This window comes from Protopterus annectens, chromosome 8.part0 (genome assembly GCF_019279795.1).
Source record: "Protopterus annectens isolate FY-2018-M chromosome 8.part0, PAN1.0, whole genome shotgun sequence".
In the NCBI taxonomy this organism is placed as follows: Eukaryota; Metazoa; Chordata; order Ceratodontiformes; family Protopteridae; genus Protopterus; species Protopterus annectens.
Genome location: NC_056741.1, coordinates 447389097 through 447410329, shown reverse-complemented (window position 1 = coordinate 447410329; position 21233 = coordinate 447389097). Strand labels below are relative to the sequence as shown.

General features: G+C 38.3%; 1 protein-coding gene across 1 annotated transcript in view; it reads right to left on the bottom strand.

Annotated features, from left to right (window-relative positions):
- Positions 1-21233, bottom strand: part of LOC122808866 (mothers against decapentaplegic homolog 4-like) — a gene marked incomplete in the record, with an annotated part of 2707603 nt that overhangs the window by 537005 nt on the left and 2149365 nt on the right. Inside the window, 1 exon segment of the mRNA XM_044079966.1 lies at positions 6180-6293. Within this exon segment, the coding sequence (XP_043935901.1) occupies positions 6180-6293 (114 nt within the window).

Here is a 21233-nt window from a genome sequence, read left to right as displayed (position 1 = left end):
TTACATATTATCCCCCAAGATATAAAAACCGGGCTAGGCTAGACCGAATTTACATATCCTAGGAATATGTGCATTCAATTGAAAGTCTTGATATGCAGCCATTAAGTATTTCAGATCATGCACCAATAATAACTAAAATAAAAACATAGGGTAATGAAATAAAAATGAGACACTGGTGCTTTCCCACCTATCTGTTGAAAGGAGAGAAATTTAAGGAATGGGTAGTGGAGATTACTCAGGAGCTATTAGAGAGGATAGAAATTTCTTCTGAAAATATAGCTAGGGGGTGGGATAAAATTAAAGTGGCATTTAAAAATAGGGTGGATATAAAAGAAAGGGAGTTATGGTTAAGAAATAAGAATTATTTAAAGAGACTGACAAACGTTAAGTATTGCAGAATAAGGGGTAATCACAGAACAAAAAGGGGATCAACTGCAGAATGTTAAGCAGAAAATAAGGGATTACAGCGATAATATACATGAGATTAGAAAAATTGCTGCAACTGCTTTTGATAATAACACTAGAACTTTTAGCACAATGACTCAGGCAACAAAGTAGAAAGGGCTGTTGCCAACCTTAGGGTGCCTATAACAAGGAAGGTAACAAGAGATCCTGTAGAGATATTAAAAATATTTTGGAAATTCTACAAAAGTCTGTATAAGGCAGAGAAATATGGAAATCAGGAACAGACAGAAATGGAAATGTTTATGGAAGAATTAAACATGCCAAGGTTAGAGGTAGAGGAGGCACAATTACTAACAAGATAGGTAGGAGATGAAATAAAAACTGTGATGTATAACCAATCTATAGTAAAGTCCCCAGGAATAGATGGTATTTCTGTGGAAGTTTAAAAACTACGAGGGAAAAAAAATGATATCTGGAAGGTTTTGTTTAACAGTATTTTAAGAGAAGGAGAAGTACTAACATCCTGGAAGAAAGCACTGGTAGCTGTAATACCTTAACAGGGTAAATATACATCATATCCAGCTTCATATAGGCCCATTTCAATACTAAACCATGATTACAAACTGTTCAGGTCTATAATGGTTAAAAGAATGGCAAAATTAACACAAAAATTGACAGATATGGATCAATGTGGTTTTGTGGAGGGAAGGCAAACATTTGACAACATTAACAGAACATTGATGATCCAGAGAGAAGCAGAATGTAAGAAAATACCATTGTTGTTGGTGGGTCTTGATGCAGAGAAAGCATTTGAAAGAGTCAGCTGGGACTTTATGAGTATGGCAAAGGAGGCATTTGCATTTCCAGAAAAAAATATAAGGCTAATTAGGAGGATATATGAGAGATCGGAGGTGATAATTTAAGTGGGTTGAGTCCTCTCTGATAATTTCTGCTTGAGCAGAGGAATCAGGTAAGGGTGTCTGCTTTCCCCTTTTGGCAAAGAAAAATAAGGGATTCAGAAATTTAGGGATATAACTCGTATGGCAGACAAGAAAAGCTGACTATTCACAGATATAATTGTATTCCTGACAAAATCAGAAAGAGGCATTACAGTGTTGAGAATATTTTTTGACAGTTTCAAATCTTTTTGGGATACAAAATTAATGAAGCTAAAACAAAGGCACTAGTGGTAAATTATTTAGGGTCTATATTATATTCTCGAAGAGTCGTTTTTTTTAACACAAAGATTGACAAGTGAAGAGCGAAAGCTGTAAACCGCGAATGACTACTTCTGCAAATATTTTCCTAGGGAAAAAATTCACTTGGCTGTAAACATGAAAACAAACTTTAAAACCCTAATAAAGTGGGGGGCTTTGCCCCCCCCTAACTAAAATATACCAACTCCGAGATTGCTCTACATGGGAGAAAAGGGTAATTCTCGTTAACAGCCAAGCAAATTTTTTCAAAGGAAAATAATTTGCGGAAGTGTCTGTTCGCGGTTTCCAGTGTTCGATCTTTACGTGTCGGCGTTTAAGTGTTCAACGAAGAGACTCTTCGATCTTCTAATATAGACCCAATTATTTATCCATATATGTATCTGTTTGACAATATCCATATTTATGGGGACATGATAAAATTAAGTACTTAGGACTATGGATTAAAAATGATTCTGGTACGGCAGCTAAGGATATGTGGGAAGAGACTAAACAAAATATAATACAAAAACTGAGAAAATGGAAGCTTTGTTATATGGATAAGGACAGTAAGATACAAGCAGTTAAAATGTTTTTAGTCTCATTAGTCTTGTACACAGGTCAGGCAAATTTTTATCAACCAGAGGAGAAGCTGAGGATAGCAATTAATAAAGAGCTGAAGGATTTTATCTGGAGGGGAAGATGACAAGGAGCAAGTGAGATAAGCTGATTCTTCCTGTACAACAGGGAGGATTAGGATTACTCAATTTGAAGGGGTATTTCAGAGCCACACAGACAAGGCTCCTAAACATAGCGCAAGCAGAAAAGTATACATCAAAGTGGAAAGGGATGATGATGAAACAGAGGGGAAGCTCAAGAAACAAGGAGAGACTGTGTTTTGGATGCAGGCCTTTAAGGGGAGTAACAATCATTATTCAGATTATTATACCTATAAAGCAGGAGAAAGTATCTTACGAACTAAACTAATGGGAATGGAGAAAGGAGATTCAGCTAATAGGGATGACTGCAATTAGGTATACAGACAATAGGCAAGAGGGGTCTGGAATTTATTGGATAAAACTGGCAAAAAAACAAGGTATTGGGAGCAAATAACTAGAGAGGGAAAGATGATAGAACGGGAAGACGCCAAGAATTTATTTGGACTGCAGGTTAGAGATTGCCCTCCCTATCAAGGATTGATATCAGAAAGTATATGCAAAGTGAAAGAAATAGGGGGTCCTAAAGACCAGCACTGGTCATACCTCTCAACCTCTTAGAGCAAGAAATCTGGACAAAGTCATAAATAACAGTGGGGCATAGACCCAAAAATAAGGACAATTTTTAAATGTTGCTCTTACAAACTTAGAAAGTTGACAGAATAACATATTTCGCATTACCATGATTTTTTGAAGGATATGAAGTCTGTAATTGAAGTGTCTGTCATTATTTTCTGATGTCAGTCTTTAATTATTTACCAGTAATTTCAAGAAAAACGCAAGTTCATGAAAAAACGGACTAAAAATATGAAGCCAAAATCTGGACATTCTGCAAAAATCTGTACAGTTGAGAGAGAGGTATGTGGTAGAGTTTTTAGTAGAATCTAGAACAGAAGCTGCCATTAAAAGAGGAATACTTAGTAGAGCATATCAAATATTGCATGATAACTATAATAATCAATCAGAGGAGCTTACAGTGGACTGGGAACTGGGACTGAATAAATGAAGCAATTTCCAAAGAAACAATGGGAGGTTATATGCATGTCTCCCAAATATGCAACAAAATCTAGAAGATTTAGCATGTTTTCTTGGAAATGTTTACAGAGATATTTTTACACCCCAAGAAGACTCCAAAGAATTTTTCCTCAAGTAGACGGCAAATGTTGGAGGTGTAATGGGGAAGAAAGAGGTACTTGGGAACATGTTTTCTGGGAGTGCAGTGGGTTGTCAGGTATTAAAGGATTCCCTGCGGGATGCACTGCTGGAGATGCTGTGTGTGCAAGACTGGTGTGACGAGGGAGATGATTTTTCTGAGCTATGAGACATAACTGGAATTGCCTAGACATGGTAAGGCCTTGCTGTGTCTAATTATGGTGGCTGACAAAAAATTTCTAGAAAATGGAAATCAGAATCTAAACCAACTATACAAGAAGTAGTGAATATAGTAACATAAATAAAACAACTGGAAATTATATCTTTAGAAAAGGGTAGGAGCAAACTACATAGGAAAAAATGGGAATTGTGGTAACAATACATACAGGGGAGGAATGAGGTTTAAAATAAGGCAGGAATTAAATGAGCTAGGTCATATTTGACTGAAAAGAATTGGGTAGATAACTGATGTATAATGTTTGCAACTGGAAGTGTGTCAGTATAGTCTGTGATGTAAAATGCTTGCAACTAGGATTGCGTCGGTGAGTTTGTTTTAATTTATATAAATGTATGATTGCCTCTGTTGCAAGTAATGGTTTAATAATGATGTTTCTTGTTTAAAAAAGGGGGCAGGAATTGAATAATGTATGTAATGTTGCTTAGGTTATATGATATATAGCAATACATGTGAAGTATAATGTTTCTAAACGTGAACTTGTTAGTACAGCTTGATTACCTTTATATAAATGGAAATTTGCCTATGTCACAAGTGATAATTCAATAAAGGTGTTTAAAAACAGCTCAGCAAACAGAAGTGAGAAAACCAGATATGGTAGTCTGTGAAAAGAAGACAAAAGTAGTACTGATCACTGAAATTGCTACACCCAGTGACTACAGTGTCTTACTGAGTCATAAAATACCAGGATTTGCAGGCAGAAATAACAGCAATGTGGAAGAAAGATATCCAGACAGTTCCAACAGTAGTAGAAGCAATGGGTCTCAAAGAATTTACAGTCATATTTAAATACATCACTAAAACATGCAACTCCATATGAATTGTAGGTGAAGTCAGTTCTGGGCACGCTGTGGGTGCAGCGAAGAACACTTTTGGAATGGGGTCCACTCCCATCATGGTATTAAAAACCCAAAAGTCTAGAAGAATTAAACCAAAACCTACAGAATATCTGAATGCTTTTTTCATTACTTTCCCATACACATACATACCTTACTTGCATGAATCTGATGTTCCATTCATCCAAAATCTGCAAATTTCAATTAAGAGAATGCTCAAAAACATTTCAGAGTCCTTTACTCTGTTGATGAGCAGTTGATCTGAATAATAATATGACACATGCATACGTGTGTGTGTGTGTGTGTGTGTGTGTGTGACAGAGAGACAGAGAGAGAGATGCATGCACCAAATCAAAACCAAACTCCATTTCAAGCCCTCAGTGTGAAATGTACTGGGAAGTATTAGTTTGGCAGCTCAGGGTAAGCTTACACAAAAGCAACCCAGCACCTGGTCTTTTTTTAAATATCATTTTTGCCTCTATACCTTCTGATCTTTAAGCATCCCTCGAGTCGGACACTACACTGTCCAAGAGAAGGGCTGTCTCTAGGCAGCCATGATGGTAATTTGTGCACTAGCCAGAATCCTGGCTATGACAGCATTTTTTTCTTGGCTTAACCCTACCTATGGTTGTGAAATGAGCACTAACATAATTGCAAGGACTATGCTCATGTCTCTAGGCATGAATGCTCCCACACATTTGGCAACAAGAACTGCATCAAATGCCTGGACAGTGATATGCTCATCTTCCTGGCACTGGTTCTCCACAGTATGAACACCTCAGCTGCCCAGACAAGTCCCTGTTGTTACAGCAGCAGCATGAGCCAGGTGGGAAGTACCATTCCTCCTAAGAGGGACACCACTATCCACCCTGCAGACATTCGTAATTATTGCCCTTATACCTAGTCTCAGCCCTGTCTACATTTTGGATTATAATGTTAGCAGTGGCTATTAAAAGATGAAATATTCTGAAGTGAGCAATTCCATCACTGGTTAGTGAACTTTATATTATTTCTTACTACAACAGTGTTCAAGACTACTCAGATTTAAAGCGAACAAACAAATGTTGCATCTAACAAATGTTATTTAGAACCATCGGGTACAGAAGTACACATTTAAAAAGGAAAGTAAATTCAAAAGAACATGTGCATTTCTACATGATCCTAAAAATATAAGTGTGTTTGTGTCTGCATGGGTGCACGGACTGAAAACAGAGCAGGACCCAAGGTACATGTAACCCCCCCCACTGGTCACCATGGCATTGTTTGTATGTGGCATGCAGCAGATGAAACAGGAACTTTCTATCCCCAGAAAATAGAAAAATGGTAAACTGAAGACAGATTTAACTGGCTACTAAAATCAACATTCTGACTCTCAAGATACTACTTTGATAACTGATGGCTCTAAAATGCAGAAACTGCTGTGCCTGTGCCAAAAAAACACATGCTCTGTATGAGAAATGGCAATAAACCATGGTGTACTTAACACTCATATACACATATGAGCCATGCAGTGAGTCTTCACTGTGCAGTTACATTACTGTAATGAACAGCATGCCCTATCTTGTTGCTTGCATAAAACATTATGACTGTCTAGCAATTTTTCACATCAGAAATCACATACTAGCATGATTATTATACACACAGAATTGGCTGGAGTGATGTAGCGGAGTCTGGGAGTGACCACGTCCATTTGGTTGCTGACTTATATTTGGTGTGTAAGCAGCTGTGTTGTTGCCTGTCCAAGTTGCTGTTGCATCTGCAATAAGATAATGTTAAAACAAATTAAAACAGAACAAAGCATTCACAAAAATTATTTTGAAAAAGGCAAACAGTTATATATATATATATATACATACATACATACATATTTTATTTGACTGCATGTATCTCCTAAGTTCACAGCAGCAGACTGCCACACAAGCTTATGTTTTGTTTGCTGAGCTAGACCCAGACTTTTAAACCTGAGTTTTCTCATGTCTACACTGGTTTAAGCTTACAGGTATAAATACATTACATACTGCCATGCTACTATATAGAACAAAATACCTACTGATGACTATTACGGGTAGAGGTGCATCATGTGTGTTTAATACAGATGTGAACAAATGAGGTTTATACATCTGGTCCTCCAAGAAAACAAATACATAACAGATATGTGACTACTCATCTAATCAGATGATCTTTAAGAGGCCCTTCTGCAGTACCTCCCCCATCAGTGCGTGCCATATCATCATCATATCTACATGGATACATCTAGCAGGACACATTCAAAGACTGGCAGCTTTGAACACTGAAGCTGAAAATACTGACCACACAAGGTTGAAACACAAAAAGGCAAAAGGTATATTGCTATAGGCTTTTTAATAGTACTGAATGGCTGGCAGTGTGTTGCACAAGATCTCAGTACAGCATGAACTGTATTTTCTATTTTACCACTGTAGTGCAACCTTGGAGTTGGTATATATATGTAACGGGGGGACAGCCCCCTACAAAAATGTTGGTTTTGGATTTTTTTTTTTTGTGTTTCGACTTTATGTGATTGGTGTTTTCATCTTCAATGTTCGAAGCTGTCGATCTATGTATTCCTATCCAGCTCACCATTCTAAGACTGCAGTCACAATGATAATGAGCAACCCAAAGAAAAAAAATGAACAAGCAAATTTGTTTATAGACTTAATGGACTTACCACAAAGTTGCACATGAATGAACGTACTGAGTACTTACTTACAGACGGCCCTTTAAATGATAAATGGATATGGGGAGTACTCCCTTATATGTTGTTTCTTATTGTGAAGTGTCCTCTGAAATGGGTAGTGGCAAATCACAAGGGAGTATTTCAGGGAGCATCCACAGCATTTCCTATAATGGAAGGAGGCAATGCAACAGAAAAAGCAAAGGGTCAGAAGGCCAAGTCTACAAGTGCCATGGTACCAAAAGAGACTTAACTGCTGAACTGTGGTTCAAGTAGTGTTTAGCTTCACATGTTCAAAGGTGTTTACTAGGCTAATGACCACAAGGGCATTTTTAAACCTAAGCATGCATCCCAAATCTCTAACAAGTTCTGGTACCCTTGATAAGTGTAAGCAGGGGTTTGGGAGGTGAAGCATTTACAAGCAGGGGGCTTGGGAGATTAACCATTTACAGGTTGTGTCCCTTAAGAGTCACAGGTGCCAAACCAGGGATGAATTTCCTGTTCCTCATCCAACTGTCCAAGTTATACTTGAATTGTATTAGACATGAACTCTACTTCACATGGATGGGGAGCCTGTTCCAGAGTAGTAGTCATCTCTGGGATACATACCTGTCTTTCCAACAGGTTCTACTTATATCACAGGAGCTCCATCAGAGTGGGGTCGGACAATGCCTTGTATACCACACATACATTTCCCCTCAAGGGTCTGTAGGAGACAGAATACAGGCATAGGGCCTTGAGGCAGTTTGCACAGAACATAATAATTATGCCCAGTACTCTTAGTGAGGAACCTCTGTGGATGTTGCAATTGTTGGATATGCCTGATTAGGTACATACCAAAGAAGGCACTGTACTCAATGATAGGTCTGATGAATGCTCTATACAGTAGAATAATGACTTTCTTAGACCTAGATGCCATAACTGTTTATAATTTGCATAACATAGAATGATTTCCTCACTACTGCAGAAATGTGATGGTGATTACTGTTTGTGTGTGTCCCATGTCCATGACTACTCTCTGTCAGCTCTTAGGGGTATGTTGTCAATATGATAGTTTCCAGGGGTGGATGACTTCCCAAAGGATACTTATATGCATTTCTTGGCATTTAGTTTTAGTCCATGGCTCTGTCACCAGTTGTTTGTCTAGGTCAGCCCTTTCTAGAGAACACTGCAATTCAATGACAGCTCTTAATTTGCAATCATCTGCAAATTAAGTCAGTCAGAGGCCACTGACATTGGTCTTGGCTTCTGAGAAGTAAATGCCAAAAAGGAGCAGTCCCAAGACTGATCCCTGAGAGACTCCACTTATGACTAGCATCTTTGTAGAAGTGGACTTCCCAACTCTAACTTCTTGGGTCCCGTCTGTGAGCCAGCTGGCTATCCACTGGGTCTCATAAGAGCTTGAACTTAACCTCTTAAGTTTGTCAACAATGTCCTAGTGGAGTATGGTGTCAAATACCTTGGCTATGTCAAGGTAGACAGTGAGAGCCATTTTGCCCTAATCCATTGCTTTGGTGACCTGCTCAAAGAAGTCCATCCGACTGAGTAAGCATGACCTGTGCTTGATGAAACCAAATTGGGTTAGGTCCAGTGTTTAGAGGTTTCCTATGTCATTATTGATCATTTCATGATAATTCTTTAAATAGTTTTGCATACGAGGCTAGTGAGACCTATGGGTCTAATTTCCATGGTCTGTAGAGGTTGATGGGGAGAGAGGGATAAGGCTGGTGCTTAATTTGTTGGCCATTATGTTTGCTATATCTTCTGGCTCATTATAGGTGCCTCCGTTTACAATGAGCTCTGCACACAGCTGTGTATTGCCTTTGAGCCTGCGGACATAGCTAAAAAATGCCTTGCAGTTGTCCTTGGCCTGTGAGGCCAAATTTACCTCAAATTTTGGCTTTGGTAAACTTTATTTGTGCTCTGAGTTGTTTAGTTTGACGAGAGTGCTTTATCCTGCTGGGTGCTGCACACCTCCTAATTTTTGCCATGATTATTTTCCTTCTGTTTGGTGGGATATGAACTACCACTGCTGAGAAATATGCTATGGTCACATTCATATAACAGGAACTGGAAGCAGCAACACCCCTGGTATAGTGGCCTTTGATATCAATGGCCAAGGGGTTGTTAGCCATCAAGGACAAAAAAGTTGTCATCTGCTATTCATTTGGCCAGGGTTTGCATATCTATAGCTATGCCCTCCTAATCTGGAGCAAAAAGAAAGGAAAAGTTATTCTGTTTTTCAGTACTCATGTACTCTTCTCTGGTAAAGCATGTCAGGAATATGAATACCACCCCCCCAATTTACACAAACACACGCACACAATTCTGCCCTGTAAAGAAAACAGGGAGATGAATAGCCTCTCTCAATAACAGTTCTGAAATCACTTATGGAGGGAAATGTGGATTAAGTGTTAAGCAATTCTTGTGAAAGACCACATAAGATTCCCTACAAATGAATGCCTGCACATCAAAAGAGCTTGTGGCTGAAGGCAATGACTTAAGATCAGTGTGTGTGATATACCTTTAAGAAACTTTCCAGTGAGTTAGCACATGCATATTAAGTACTGAACACGTGCAAGCAACAGCACCATTTTTGAGTGAGCAGCCAGAGTGTGAGCATGTAAGTATGTAGTCAGTCAGACAGTTTAAATTTAATGCCCCTGCCATTCATCCTGATGTATCTGTATACAATAAACTACTTAAAAGAACACCCAAGCCTCAACGGTTTCTTAATGCACATAAGAGGAGCAACATGGTGTCAGAATGGGATCCAGAGTTATACTGGTTAAAGCTGGAGGAATATACAGAAGTAGATCATCCCTACTGCTCAAACTACTCCAAAACAGGTCAGAAAAAATCCAGGTACTAAAACTTGCTTAAATTATTTATTTTTTTGCTATAAATATTAAACAAAGCATTCAGAATGTTTAAAATGAATTTCTTATAAAATAAAATTGTTGAAACTGCGATATATTGATAAAAAATATTTGAAATAATTCTGAAAATGTTTGAAACAATACCTGAATTCCACAAAATGTACAGAAAAGGGAAAACGACCGTATTTTTTCACTACATGCTACTTTTTCATATTAACTAAAGCTATTCAAAATATCCAAAGTGTGCAATGTATTTGCAAGTGTGTGCAACATTACAGTGCAGTTATTTCACAAAGTACACTCATTTCAAAGAATATTTAGCAAAATACAGTTGTTTCAAAGCATATTTCGCAGAGTAAAGTGTTCGGAATAGCTTATTGTACATTTAATTATTATTACAAGTATGTGGTGTGTGTGAATGTTCGTACAAAATTACAAGGGCCATTTTGCATTGTGTTTTACTACAATCTGTGGAATGGCAGAAGGATTTCACAGACCCTTACCGCTTGTGTTTGATAACAATATTGCAGAAAATTGGAGTGTGTTTGAGCAGAAATACGATATTTTCACACAGGCTGCTTTTTCTGATAAAGACACATGTACAAAGGCATTTATTCTGCTTAACTTTGCTGGTTCAGAGGCCAGTGAAAGAGAACGTTCATTTGTGCATGCACATGCTGTGTTTGCAGGGGAGGGGGAGGACCACCATATAGTAGTACCGGCTGAAAAAAGGGAAGATCCAGAGTGCTTAAAACATATATTTAGAGAAATGTGTAACCCTCCAAATGAATATTACCATGGAAAGACACTTATTTTGCACAAGGGATCAAATGCCTGGTGAAACTTTTGCAGCATATACAGCGGACTTGATAAACAAGGCTAAAACGTGCAGATTTGGTGATTTGAGAGATGAGTTGATAAAGGACAGGGTTGTGTGTGGTATTAAAAATGACACAGCAAGGAAGATTTTGCTTCAAGATAGTGATTTAAGATTAAATGAGGCCACTGAGATTTGTCAGATATACAAGCTCACAGAAAAGCATATGAGTATGCCTACAAATGAGAATAGCTGTGGAAGGCACAGTGACAAAGCTCATGTTGACAGTATGCAGCACATGGTTAAAAGAAATAGGCCCAAGCACTTGGCAGCTACTGCATGTCCTGTAACAGTCCCTGGGAAACCCAGAGTTTTTCCAGCAAATTCCAGAGCATTCTCAGTGAAGCATAAGGGTGAATCACAAAGTCAAAACATGCCCCCACCTAGCTTCATAGTCAACTGTCATAATTGTGGTGGGTAATCACTAACCCAAAAAAGAAAAGTGCTTAGCTTTTAGTCAGCAGTGTTATTCCTGCAATAAAAGGAATCATTTCAAAAGTTTTTTAAAATAAAATAAGGCACTTTCTTTTATTAAAAGGGGGCATTCCAAGAGGCAAGTTGATCAATTAGAAAGCTGCAACCCTACTTTTTATGTTGATGGTGTGTCTGTTCTTGGTGAAACAGTTAATGCAGTAGATTTGTGGGCAAATAATGAAATATTTTGTACTGTTTGGATTAATGGGAGTCCTGTAGAGCTCAAAGTAGATACTGTCTCAAAGTGCAATATTATGTCAACAAAAACATTTGCTAGAGTAAAAGCTGCAGAACAACTTGAATTGACAAAGTGTGTTGCTTATGGTGGCGAAGAGATTCAAACCGAAGGCTTATTAGTGCTTTCATGTTACTCTGCTGGGAACCGCTATGACTTGCAATTTTTCACAGTCAAGAGACACGTGCAGTCATTATAAGGCCACACAGTTTAAAAATGGGACTGCTTTCACTTAATAATGTTGTTCACCATGTAAGCCTTCATGACAAGAAATCAGCTTTCACCCAAACTATTTTTTTTTTCAGAGTATGCTGATATTTTTGCAGACAAACTAGGAAAACTACCAGATGTGTAATCTATGAAGTTAAACCCAGAGGTCAGCCCAGTTATCAGACCAGCACAGAAAGTTCCAGTAGCTATGTGGAGCAGAGTCAAAGCAGAGACACAAAAATGGTGCAGCTAGGAGTAATTTGTCCAGCAGAAGAACCTACTGAATGGGTATCCTCCATGGTAGTAGCTCATAAGAAAAGCTCAGATGACATCAGAATATATACTGATCCAAAAGACTTGAACAAAGCATTAAAAAGGCCTCATCATCCAATGCGCACAGTCAAAGTGGCTACTATTTTTTTCTGTCTTAGATGCAGAGTTTACTTTTGGGAAATTTTGCTTGACCTAAAATCTTCATTGTTAACCACATCTGGTACGCCATTTGGAAGATACAGGTTTCTGAGAATGCCATTTGGAATAAATTCTGCCAGTAAAGTCTTTCAGCGTTCAATGGAGAATTTTTTGGGCTATCCATGTGCTATTACAGTAGATGATATTCCAGTAGGAGGCAATGGTGGAGTTGAACATGACAAAAACCTCAAGAAAGTTCTGGAACGATCATGTGAAGTGAATCTTGCGCGGAATCCTCAGAAGTACAAATTCAGGCTAAGAGAAGTTACTTATGTTGGTCACTTGTTTACCAGTTCAAGCTTACGACCAGATCCTTCCATGCAAACAGCAATTCTAGAGATGCCAACTCCAGACAATGTTCAAGCCCTACAAAGTTTTCTTGACATGGTCAACTATCTAGGCAAGTTCATTCCAGATTTCATCCAACTTTCAGCACCATTAAGAGAATTGACATGCAAAGATGTAATTTGGTCATGATCCAAACAGCACCAAAAGAGTACTTGATGTCCTGAGAGAGAAAACTGTTAACCCACCAAATCTCAGCTACTATGATGTTCACAAACCAATTACTCATTCCTGTGAAGCTTCCAAGTTTGATCTAGGTGCAGTCATTCTTCAAGAGGGTAGACCAGTAGACTATGCATTGAGAACTCTCACCCAGACTGAGATGCAGTATGCCCAGACTGAGAAAGAGCTTTTGGCAATTGCATTTGCATGTTCGAAGTTCCATGATTATATTTACGGTCGAGCTACCCAGATCTAAACTGACCACCAACCTCATTACTATTTTGAGAAAGGCTATGCATACAGCTCCAGATAGACAGCAATGCATGATGCTCAAATTGCAGTAGTACAATTTCAATCTTGTTTACATAAAAAGCAAACTTTTTTATCTTGCTGATACTTTATCCAGATCGTCCAGAAAAAAAAAAACAGAACGGCATAACAATGAGCAACTTGATTTTGAAGTCATGGAAGTGAGGAATTTTTCTTCCACGAGTCTTGATGAGCTCAGAACTCACACAGCTTCAGATCCAATTCTCCAGAACCTAAACCTTTTTATCAGTTGAGGATGGACTGCAAATCAATCTTGTTTACCAGTAAAAGTGCAACAGTATTTTCCATACAGAGATGAGATTATGTCAGACAATGGTTGTTGTGTCTTTCGGCTTTTCCCGGTTAGGGGTCGCCACAGCGGAACTCCGGTCCGCTAATGATTGGCAGTAGATTTTTATGTGCTGAGTTGCCAGCCCTGATGCACAACCTTCAACGAAGGTACGCCCATTCACGCATGTCTCTACACAGAAGACGCTCTAGCTGAGAGTCGAACCGGACAGCGTCTTACTGTAAGGTGACAATGCTATCATCTAAAATCACTCTCTTCTTGACAACCACAGAGCGATAAAGATGAGCATTGGTCTCTCCTCTGGACGTGGCTAGATGTGTAGAATCAGGGAAAAGAGTGGAGAGGTACAGAGCAAACTCCCCTACTACAGAAGAAAAAAATATTTGCAATGCCAGTTTCCCCTTCCTCTACCACACTAAGCAAGACTGGGGCAACCAGATTCTTTTCTATCTCAAAAAGGTCAATATCTGGTGCACCTAACTCAATAAAAAGTGATCTTTCAGTAAGCCTTCCTTATCCACTGTCTGACAATGAGAGAAGAGAAACAGTGTCCACGAACATACTGATTCCTCCAGTGGTATCACCATTAGGGTAACAGCTTGGTCAATGACCTGCTGCAAAACCAGCACAACTGCACTGCACAGCCTGTGTGTCAGTCTGTTCATGCAATGCACAACAATCTGGATTTCTGACAGAAGCAAAAGGGACACTGGTCTCAAGTCCTGTTTCAAGCTAGGATGGTGAGGACTGTTCAGCAAGAAGTTAAGTTAATGTACAATCTGCACCTTGGGATTACAGGATACCAATTGAGCAGATCAACTCATCTATGAAGCACCTATCAGCTGACTCTGTGAAGGAATAGTCAGGAAGGACAACTCTTTGGATAGAATAACGGGAATCATCTACCACTCCACGGGAAACTGACAGTGTCCTGACATGATCATAAGGTATCTAAAGGTATGATGACCCCTTAGCCACTGGCAGGTCAGTATTCAGTGAAGCAACCTCATACGAACATGTGAATGGGCCCAACAAGATGCAGAATGGTACAAGTCCTGACCAGCACCTGCCTCCTCATCAAATAACCAAGTCATGACCTCCTGGGGCCCGTCTCTGAGCTAAAATGACCAAGACTAAAGACTGCTCAACTCCACTATCATAACAATAACAATAAAACAATCTTTGGTTTTAGAATAAAGGATGACTTCTGCCAGTTAACCTGCAAATACAGGAAGACTCCAAAAAGGGAAACAAGTGAGTTTCTTGACAGGCACACTATCAGCCAGTCAACTCTGTAGGGAAACACAGGCAGACCCTTTTGTGCACCTTAAATTTTCCCAACCAACACCATGGCAAATAATGTGGGCACATATGACAAACCATGGATGAGAAACTTAAATGCATCATCTTTAATCAAAGCAGTGCCAGCCTACAGTGCAACAAAGGAATCTGTAGTGTAGCTTCCAGATGAAGATGTTCCAAAAGGGATTCACTGGGTTCAACAATACCTTTAAAATTCCCTGAAGAAGCATAGGCATAAACTGCTTGAAGAATGAACAGGATTTATCCATTGAAATCTCAGAGATCCAAAGTGGAATGGAACCCTCTTCCTCTGTGGGATGAAGAATAGGTGGGATAAAATCCCCCCCTTTCCAAATAAGGAATAGAATATATCCTTTGGAGCCTAATGGAGACCAACTGGCCTATTAACCATGCATGACTGATACTGTCAAAATCTGGAACGTCAGAGAGGTCCAGTATGAGCTCAGGCATTTAAATAGCTCCCACAAGCCCTAAGATAACCATGGTTGGATGCTCATTTCCACATTCCCATTTAAACATTATTCTTTTCACTCATCTTGGATGCAGCAGGCATTTCCTATACATTTTAGGAGGGACTGGTTGTACTGAGCCACTAACTGTTAAGGCCTGGGAGAATAAAGAAAGCTCCTAATTGGGTAAGAACCTAATAGTGTCAAGAGTTGGTTGTTAAGACCACATTCAACCCCCCCCCCCCCGTTATGGTTCTTCAAAGCCATGGACATTTACAGCATTTCCTCTATGTGCAGTCCTAATGGGGAGCCAGGATTGTGGTATGACCACTTTCCAAGACTGTTTGTTTGAAAATGTGTTGGGTAAGCCCACAGGTGGCAAGAATGCCTGATGTTTGATCTTCCTTCTCTGTTTGCAAGAGATGGTTTTATTCTGGATACTGAGCTGATCAGACAACAGAAGGGAGTGTCACAGAAGCAATACATATTTGGTCAAAGTTCCCATGTCTTCATGGTACCAGAAATACCTCCTCCTGAGGTCATATGGAGCTACCTGTGTCCACAGCATATTTAAGTATGCTTATTTATTTATTTTTTATTTGCAGTGTTGCCCCTACTATTACTGAAACAATCTGTGTCTTTATTCCACATTGTTCTAGTTTTCATTTGCATATCTTGTTATTTAATAAGTCTCTGTGACTCAGTATGCAGAAAACTATAATCAGTAGGTGCAGCTATTACAAAAATGAACGCTGCTTTGTTCCTTTTTTCTTTGAACAGTCTCTGGTTTACTTGCTTCTACTTTCTTAAATGTTGATATTGGATGAACCCATTTAATCAAAACTTCATTTTCTGTCTTTCTGGTTCTGCTTTCCAATGCTTCTCAGTTACTTGAAAGTTATATTCTTTGTACAATCCCCAATGCAATAATACAGCCACATCACTAAGCCTTTCAGGTTATGCACTGTCAGCCACAAGCATTATCACAACCATCTACAGAATGTGTAACTATATCTAGTTCTGTACTACAGAACGTACATGTGTCTATCTCCCACTTTTTTCTACAGATTTTGTAAACCAGTGTGCACACAGCCCACTATCCTTTAGTACCATTAATAACTTTTCATCTTTTGTTTTAAATTCACAACTCCTTAGGCATTCATGTGTCAAATCTTCATCAATCTACTTGCCTTTAACCGTGAGATTTGCAATTTTATTCTCATTGATCTTGATATTCACTTTTTTTCTTCAGTTGCCATAGACACTTGCTTATATCGGTTTTGATTTTCATACTCAATCCTTTATAAAATGCTTCTGCTAATCTAAGCAAAGATGACATCTTAGACTTGTTTCTTTCATGGTTTAGACCACTCACTACATTGGATCTGATGATGTCAGCAAACATGCAAGCACCCCCACAGTTGCAGTTATACATATAATCATTTTCAGGGAGACCCATACCTCCTTCAGACTGAGATGCATATAATCTTGCCATGCACTGTTTTAATACATCATTTGATAAACAAGTAGCAGTTTTCTTGTAAAACTAATCCAACACTTTGTGAGGACAGTCAATTATGCTAAAATTGCAAGTTAAAACAGGAGCAGCAAGCTGATTTACAGCAAGGACTTTATTATTACATGTCCAGGTAGTTTTCAATATTAATTTTAGTCTTCTAAAATATTCATTACTAAGCTTTTCACACATTGTTCATGCTGTATTGCTGACCCTTCATCTTTTCCCAGACATTTCTACATTATGCCTTGTTCCAGTTCTTTTAAATCATATTCCTCACCCAAATAATTTTTATGATGCTTCAGCTTTGCTAATTAATGTTGCTTTTGCATATTTATCATTACCAAATGTCATTATTATAGCCTGTTAAAAAGCTACAATTTATAACTGCATGTACCTTTTTTAAAACAAGAAACATCATTGCCTTTGTTTTAGCTTCATGAATTTTGTATCCATAAAAATATGAAACATTCTCAGTATATTCCACAGCACTGTGATGTCCCTTTCTGGTTTTGTCAGATATAAAATAATGTCATCTGCAAAACCAGCCAGCTTTTAATAACTACCATACCAATTATATCCTTGAATTGCTGAGTCCCTTATTTTCTTTGCCAATGGTTCTAAATATAATGCAAACAACAAAGGCGAGACAGGACATCCTTGTCTGGTTCTTCTGCTCAAGTAGAGATCAGAGAGGACCCCATCCACTTTTTCATCTCTGATCCTCCTAATCAACTTATAATTGTATCAGGGAATGCAAATACTTCATTATTCTGCTGATAAAGCCCCAGCTTACTCTGTCAGATGCTTTCTCTGCATCAAGAACCACCACCAACCAGTGTTATTTTTCTTACTTTCTCCTTCCTTCTGGATCAGCAATGTTCTGTTAATGTCAAATATTTGTCTCCCCTCTACAAAACCACACTTATCCATATCTATCAATTTTGGCATCACTTTTGCCATTCTTTTAGCCATTAAAAACATTTTATAATCATGGTTTAGTATTGAAATGAGCCTGTATGAAGCTGGGTCTGATGGATCTTTACCCTCTTTAGGTATCACAGCTACCACCGTTTTTTTTCCAGGATGTTGGTACCTGTTCTCCTCTTAAAAGACAGTTATAAAAACCTCCAGATCTTTATCAGGTTTTTTCCCTCCTAGCTTCCAAACCTCCACAGGAATACTATCTATTCCTGGGGACTTTCCTCTAGATTTGTTATACGTCATCGTTTTTATCTCATCTCCTCCAATCCTGTTAGTAATTGAGCCTCTTCTACCTCTAACCTGGGCATATTTAATACCTACATACACATTTCCATTGGTAGCTTTTCTTGATTTCTATAGTTCTCTGCTTTATACAGACTTTCACAGAATTTCCGAAATAGTTCTAATACTTCAACATGATCTCTTGTTATCTTCCTTGTTGTAGGCTCCCTAAACTTGGTGACTGCCCTTTCTACTTTCTGTTGCTGGAGTTGCTGTGCTAAAAGTTTTTGTGCTCTAATTATTATTAAAAACAGTTGCAATCTTTCTAAACTCATGCATATTATTGAGGTAATCCCTCATTTTCCGTTTAGCATTCTGCAGTTGTTGTTCTTGTTCTGTGAGATTCCTCATGTTTTGCAATACTTAAACATTTGTCAGTCCCTCTAAATAATTATTGTTACTTCTTAACCATGTGCCCCGTTCTTTTACTTCCACCCTATTTTTAAACTCCACTTTAATTTTATCCCATTCCCTAGTTATATTTTCAGAAGAAATGTATATCTTCTCTAATAGCGCCTGAATAATTTCCACTACCCATTCCTTAAATTCCTCTCTTTTCAACAGATAGGGGGGAAAAGCTCCAGTGTTTTATTTTTATTTCATTACCCTGTGTTTTTATTTTAGTTATTATTGGTGCATGATCTTAAATAGTTACTGGGTGCTTATCAAGACCTTCAATTAAATGCACATTTTCCTGTGAAATGTGAATTCTGTCTAGCCTAGGCCCGTTTTATATCTTGGGGAATAACAAGTAAATTCAATCTGAACTCCTAGTACTTAATTCACATCTTTCATGCCAAATATTTTCACAAATTTCTTTAAAAATTTACCCTCCTTTGTTATATTTTCCCTTCTGGGCCCCCCAGACACATCTTCACTATTACAAATCAAATGACAGTCCCCACCTATAATTATTGCTTGCTGAAAGCTGATTTTTTTTTTCTCAGAATTTTCTTAAGCTCCATTATAGCAGTTTTCAGTGGAATATAAATACATGCCAGTGTAATCCTCCTCCTCCCTTGCCAGTAGTCCCTTAGTACTACAAAATCTGCAATTATTGTCTTTTTTTATCCTTTTCTGTTACTAATGTAGTTGTGCTTGCAATTATTATAAGCATACCTCTCCTTTGCCCCAGGTATTCCACTGAATAACCATTCTGAAAATCTTTATCAAATTCACATGTACATCTCTTTCCAAGTGCATCTCCTGTAGCATAGCCATTTGCACTCTACATTTTTAATATAGTTCACTACTCTGTTTTTGCATTTATCTGAGAGACCATTAATGTTTAAAGACATTTCAGAAAGTATCATATTCTTGAGAGATTACTCTTCCCACTTTTTATGTATAACAGCTTTTTTGTTAAATGCCTAGTTCCAGCTTTTGTGTTACATACATGCACTGCTTGGCAGGTTAATCATTTATGCAGTTTTTATCATCTCCATTTGAGCCTATGTCATATCTTGCAGAACTTTTTGTTTTACTGAAAACTCTCAAACAAAAATAAACACAAACACACCCAATTCCCCACTAAAACCTATAAATTTAATAATAAAACACAACTATGTACATCTTCAAATACTGAAGTTTTACTCTCCTAATAAGAGTAAATGTTCCAAACTGACAGCCACACACACAGACTCATGCTAACCTAAAAGAAAGGTTGTCCATGCTAAAATGCACAATATAGCTTGTGATTCTATTAAGTGCTTGTCACTCTCCTACTTTGGATACAATAGAAGAGTCATTGTGGGTTCTGTTCAAGCAGCTTTATTACATACAACCACATCGCGATAGAAGTTTACTGACTAACTTAAGTAACTTGTATACAAACTACTGCAATCATACATGCTCACTCTCTGGCTGCACTGTCAAAATAGCACTGGGAAAAGCACATACCCGGTATTTATATCTGCACGTCCACTCCTTGATATGCTTCTTAAAGATGCAGCACAAATTCTGATCTACATCCTCCCTCTGAGAAATAGATCATGTAATGTTATGAATATATTTGGCATGCAGATAATACAAGTAGTTCTTTGTCATACAATTATATAAGACTAAGTACATATATACAGTTATGTCCATGTTGCTGTGTATTTCACACACTGGGCCTGGAAATTCGACCATATTGTGTGACATAAAACTGGGAATTAGGTTTAGCAACTGGAGCTGTCTCTACAGAATGTTCAGCCTTGGGAGTACTTAGAACATCTTCAGGAAAGGAAGTAGAAGTTGAAACGCACACTGGGATGGGAACATCTGGTTTGCTCTTAGATCTAGAATCTGTATCACAAGAACAATGCTGCAATGACAATTCTGGTACAGGAAGAAGATGTCTGCGATTTGTACTGTACTCCACACCCTTAGATTCTACAAGGTAGGATCTTGGCTTGGCACATATACCTGTAACTTGACAAATCCGGTCGAAACCTTTCACCGTTTATATCCTCACCGTCTCTCCTTCCCTCAACGGGCAAAGAAATCTGCTGGATTTATCATAACTGGACTTCTGGATAGAATGCTTCTTGAATAATTGATCCTGATGGTTCTGTTGTTCATAGCTTTAGGTCTCAGACTGGAAGTAATAGGTGATGTCATTCTGGCTTGCCTGGATAGAAGTCTTTGAGCAGGTGAGCCAAGTATATCCTCACAGGGTATGTTTCTGAAATTAAGTCAATTCAAAAAGACACTGGTATTGTCACGCTCTGACGTTTCAAGTAATTACTTTGCACTCTGCACTGCATATTCAGCTAACCTATTTGACTGTAGATATTCAGGACTGCTAGTAACATGTACAAAGCCCCATTCTCTTGCAAATTTCTGAAATAATTGACTAGTAAATTGAGTACCATTGGCAAACAACTTTGTGTGGACTACCATGGACTGAGAAATGATGTTTCAACTTGGTAATAAAAGTTGTAGTACTAAGTAGTGTTGATTGTTCCACTAAAAGATATCAATGGCTACTGTTGAACAAGGTAGTTCAGGAACTTGACTTAGATGAAGTGGTTCTCTTTGAAAACGCGGTTTAGCACTATTGCATACCGAACAAAAAAGTACTTTATCTGTGTCTTTCACTAGTGGAGGCCAAAATACTAATTCTCTCGCTCTTCTCTTGGATGCGGAACCCAGGTGACCACAATGCAAAATCTGGATATATTATTGTTGTAAGGAA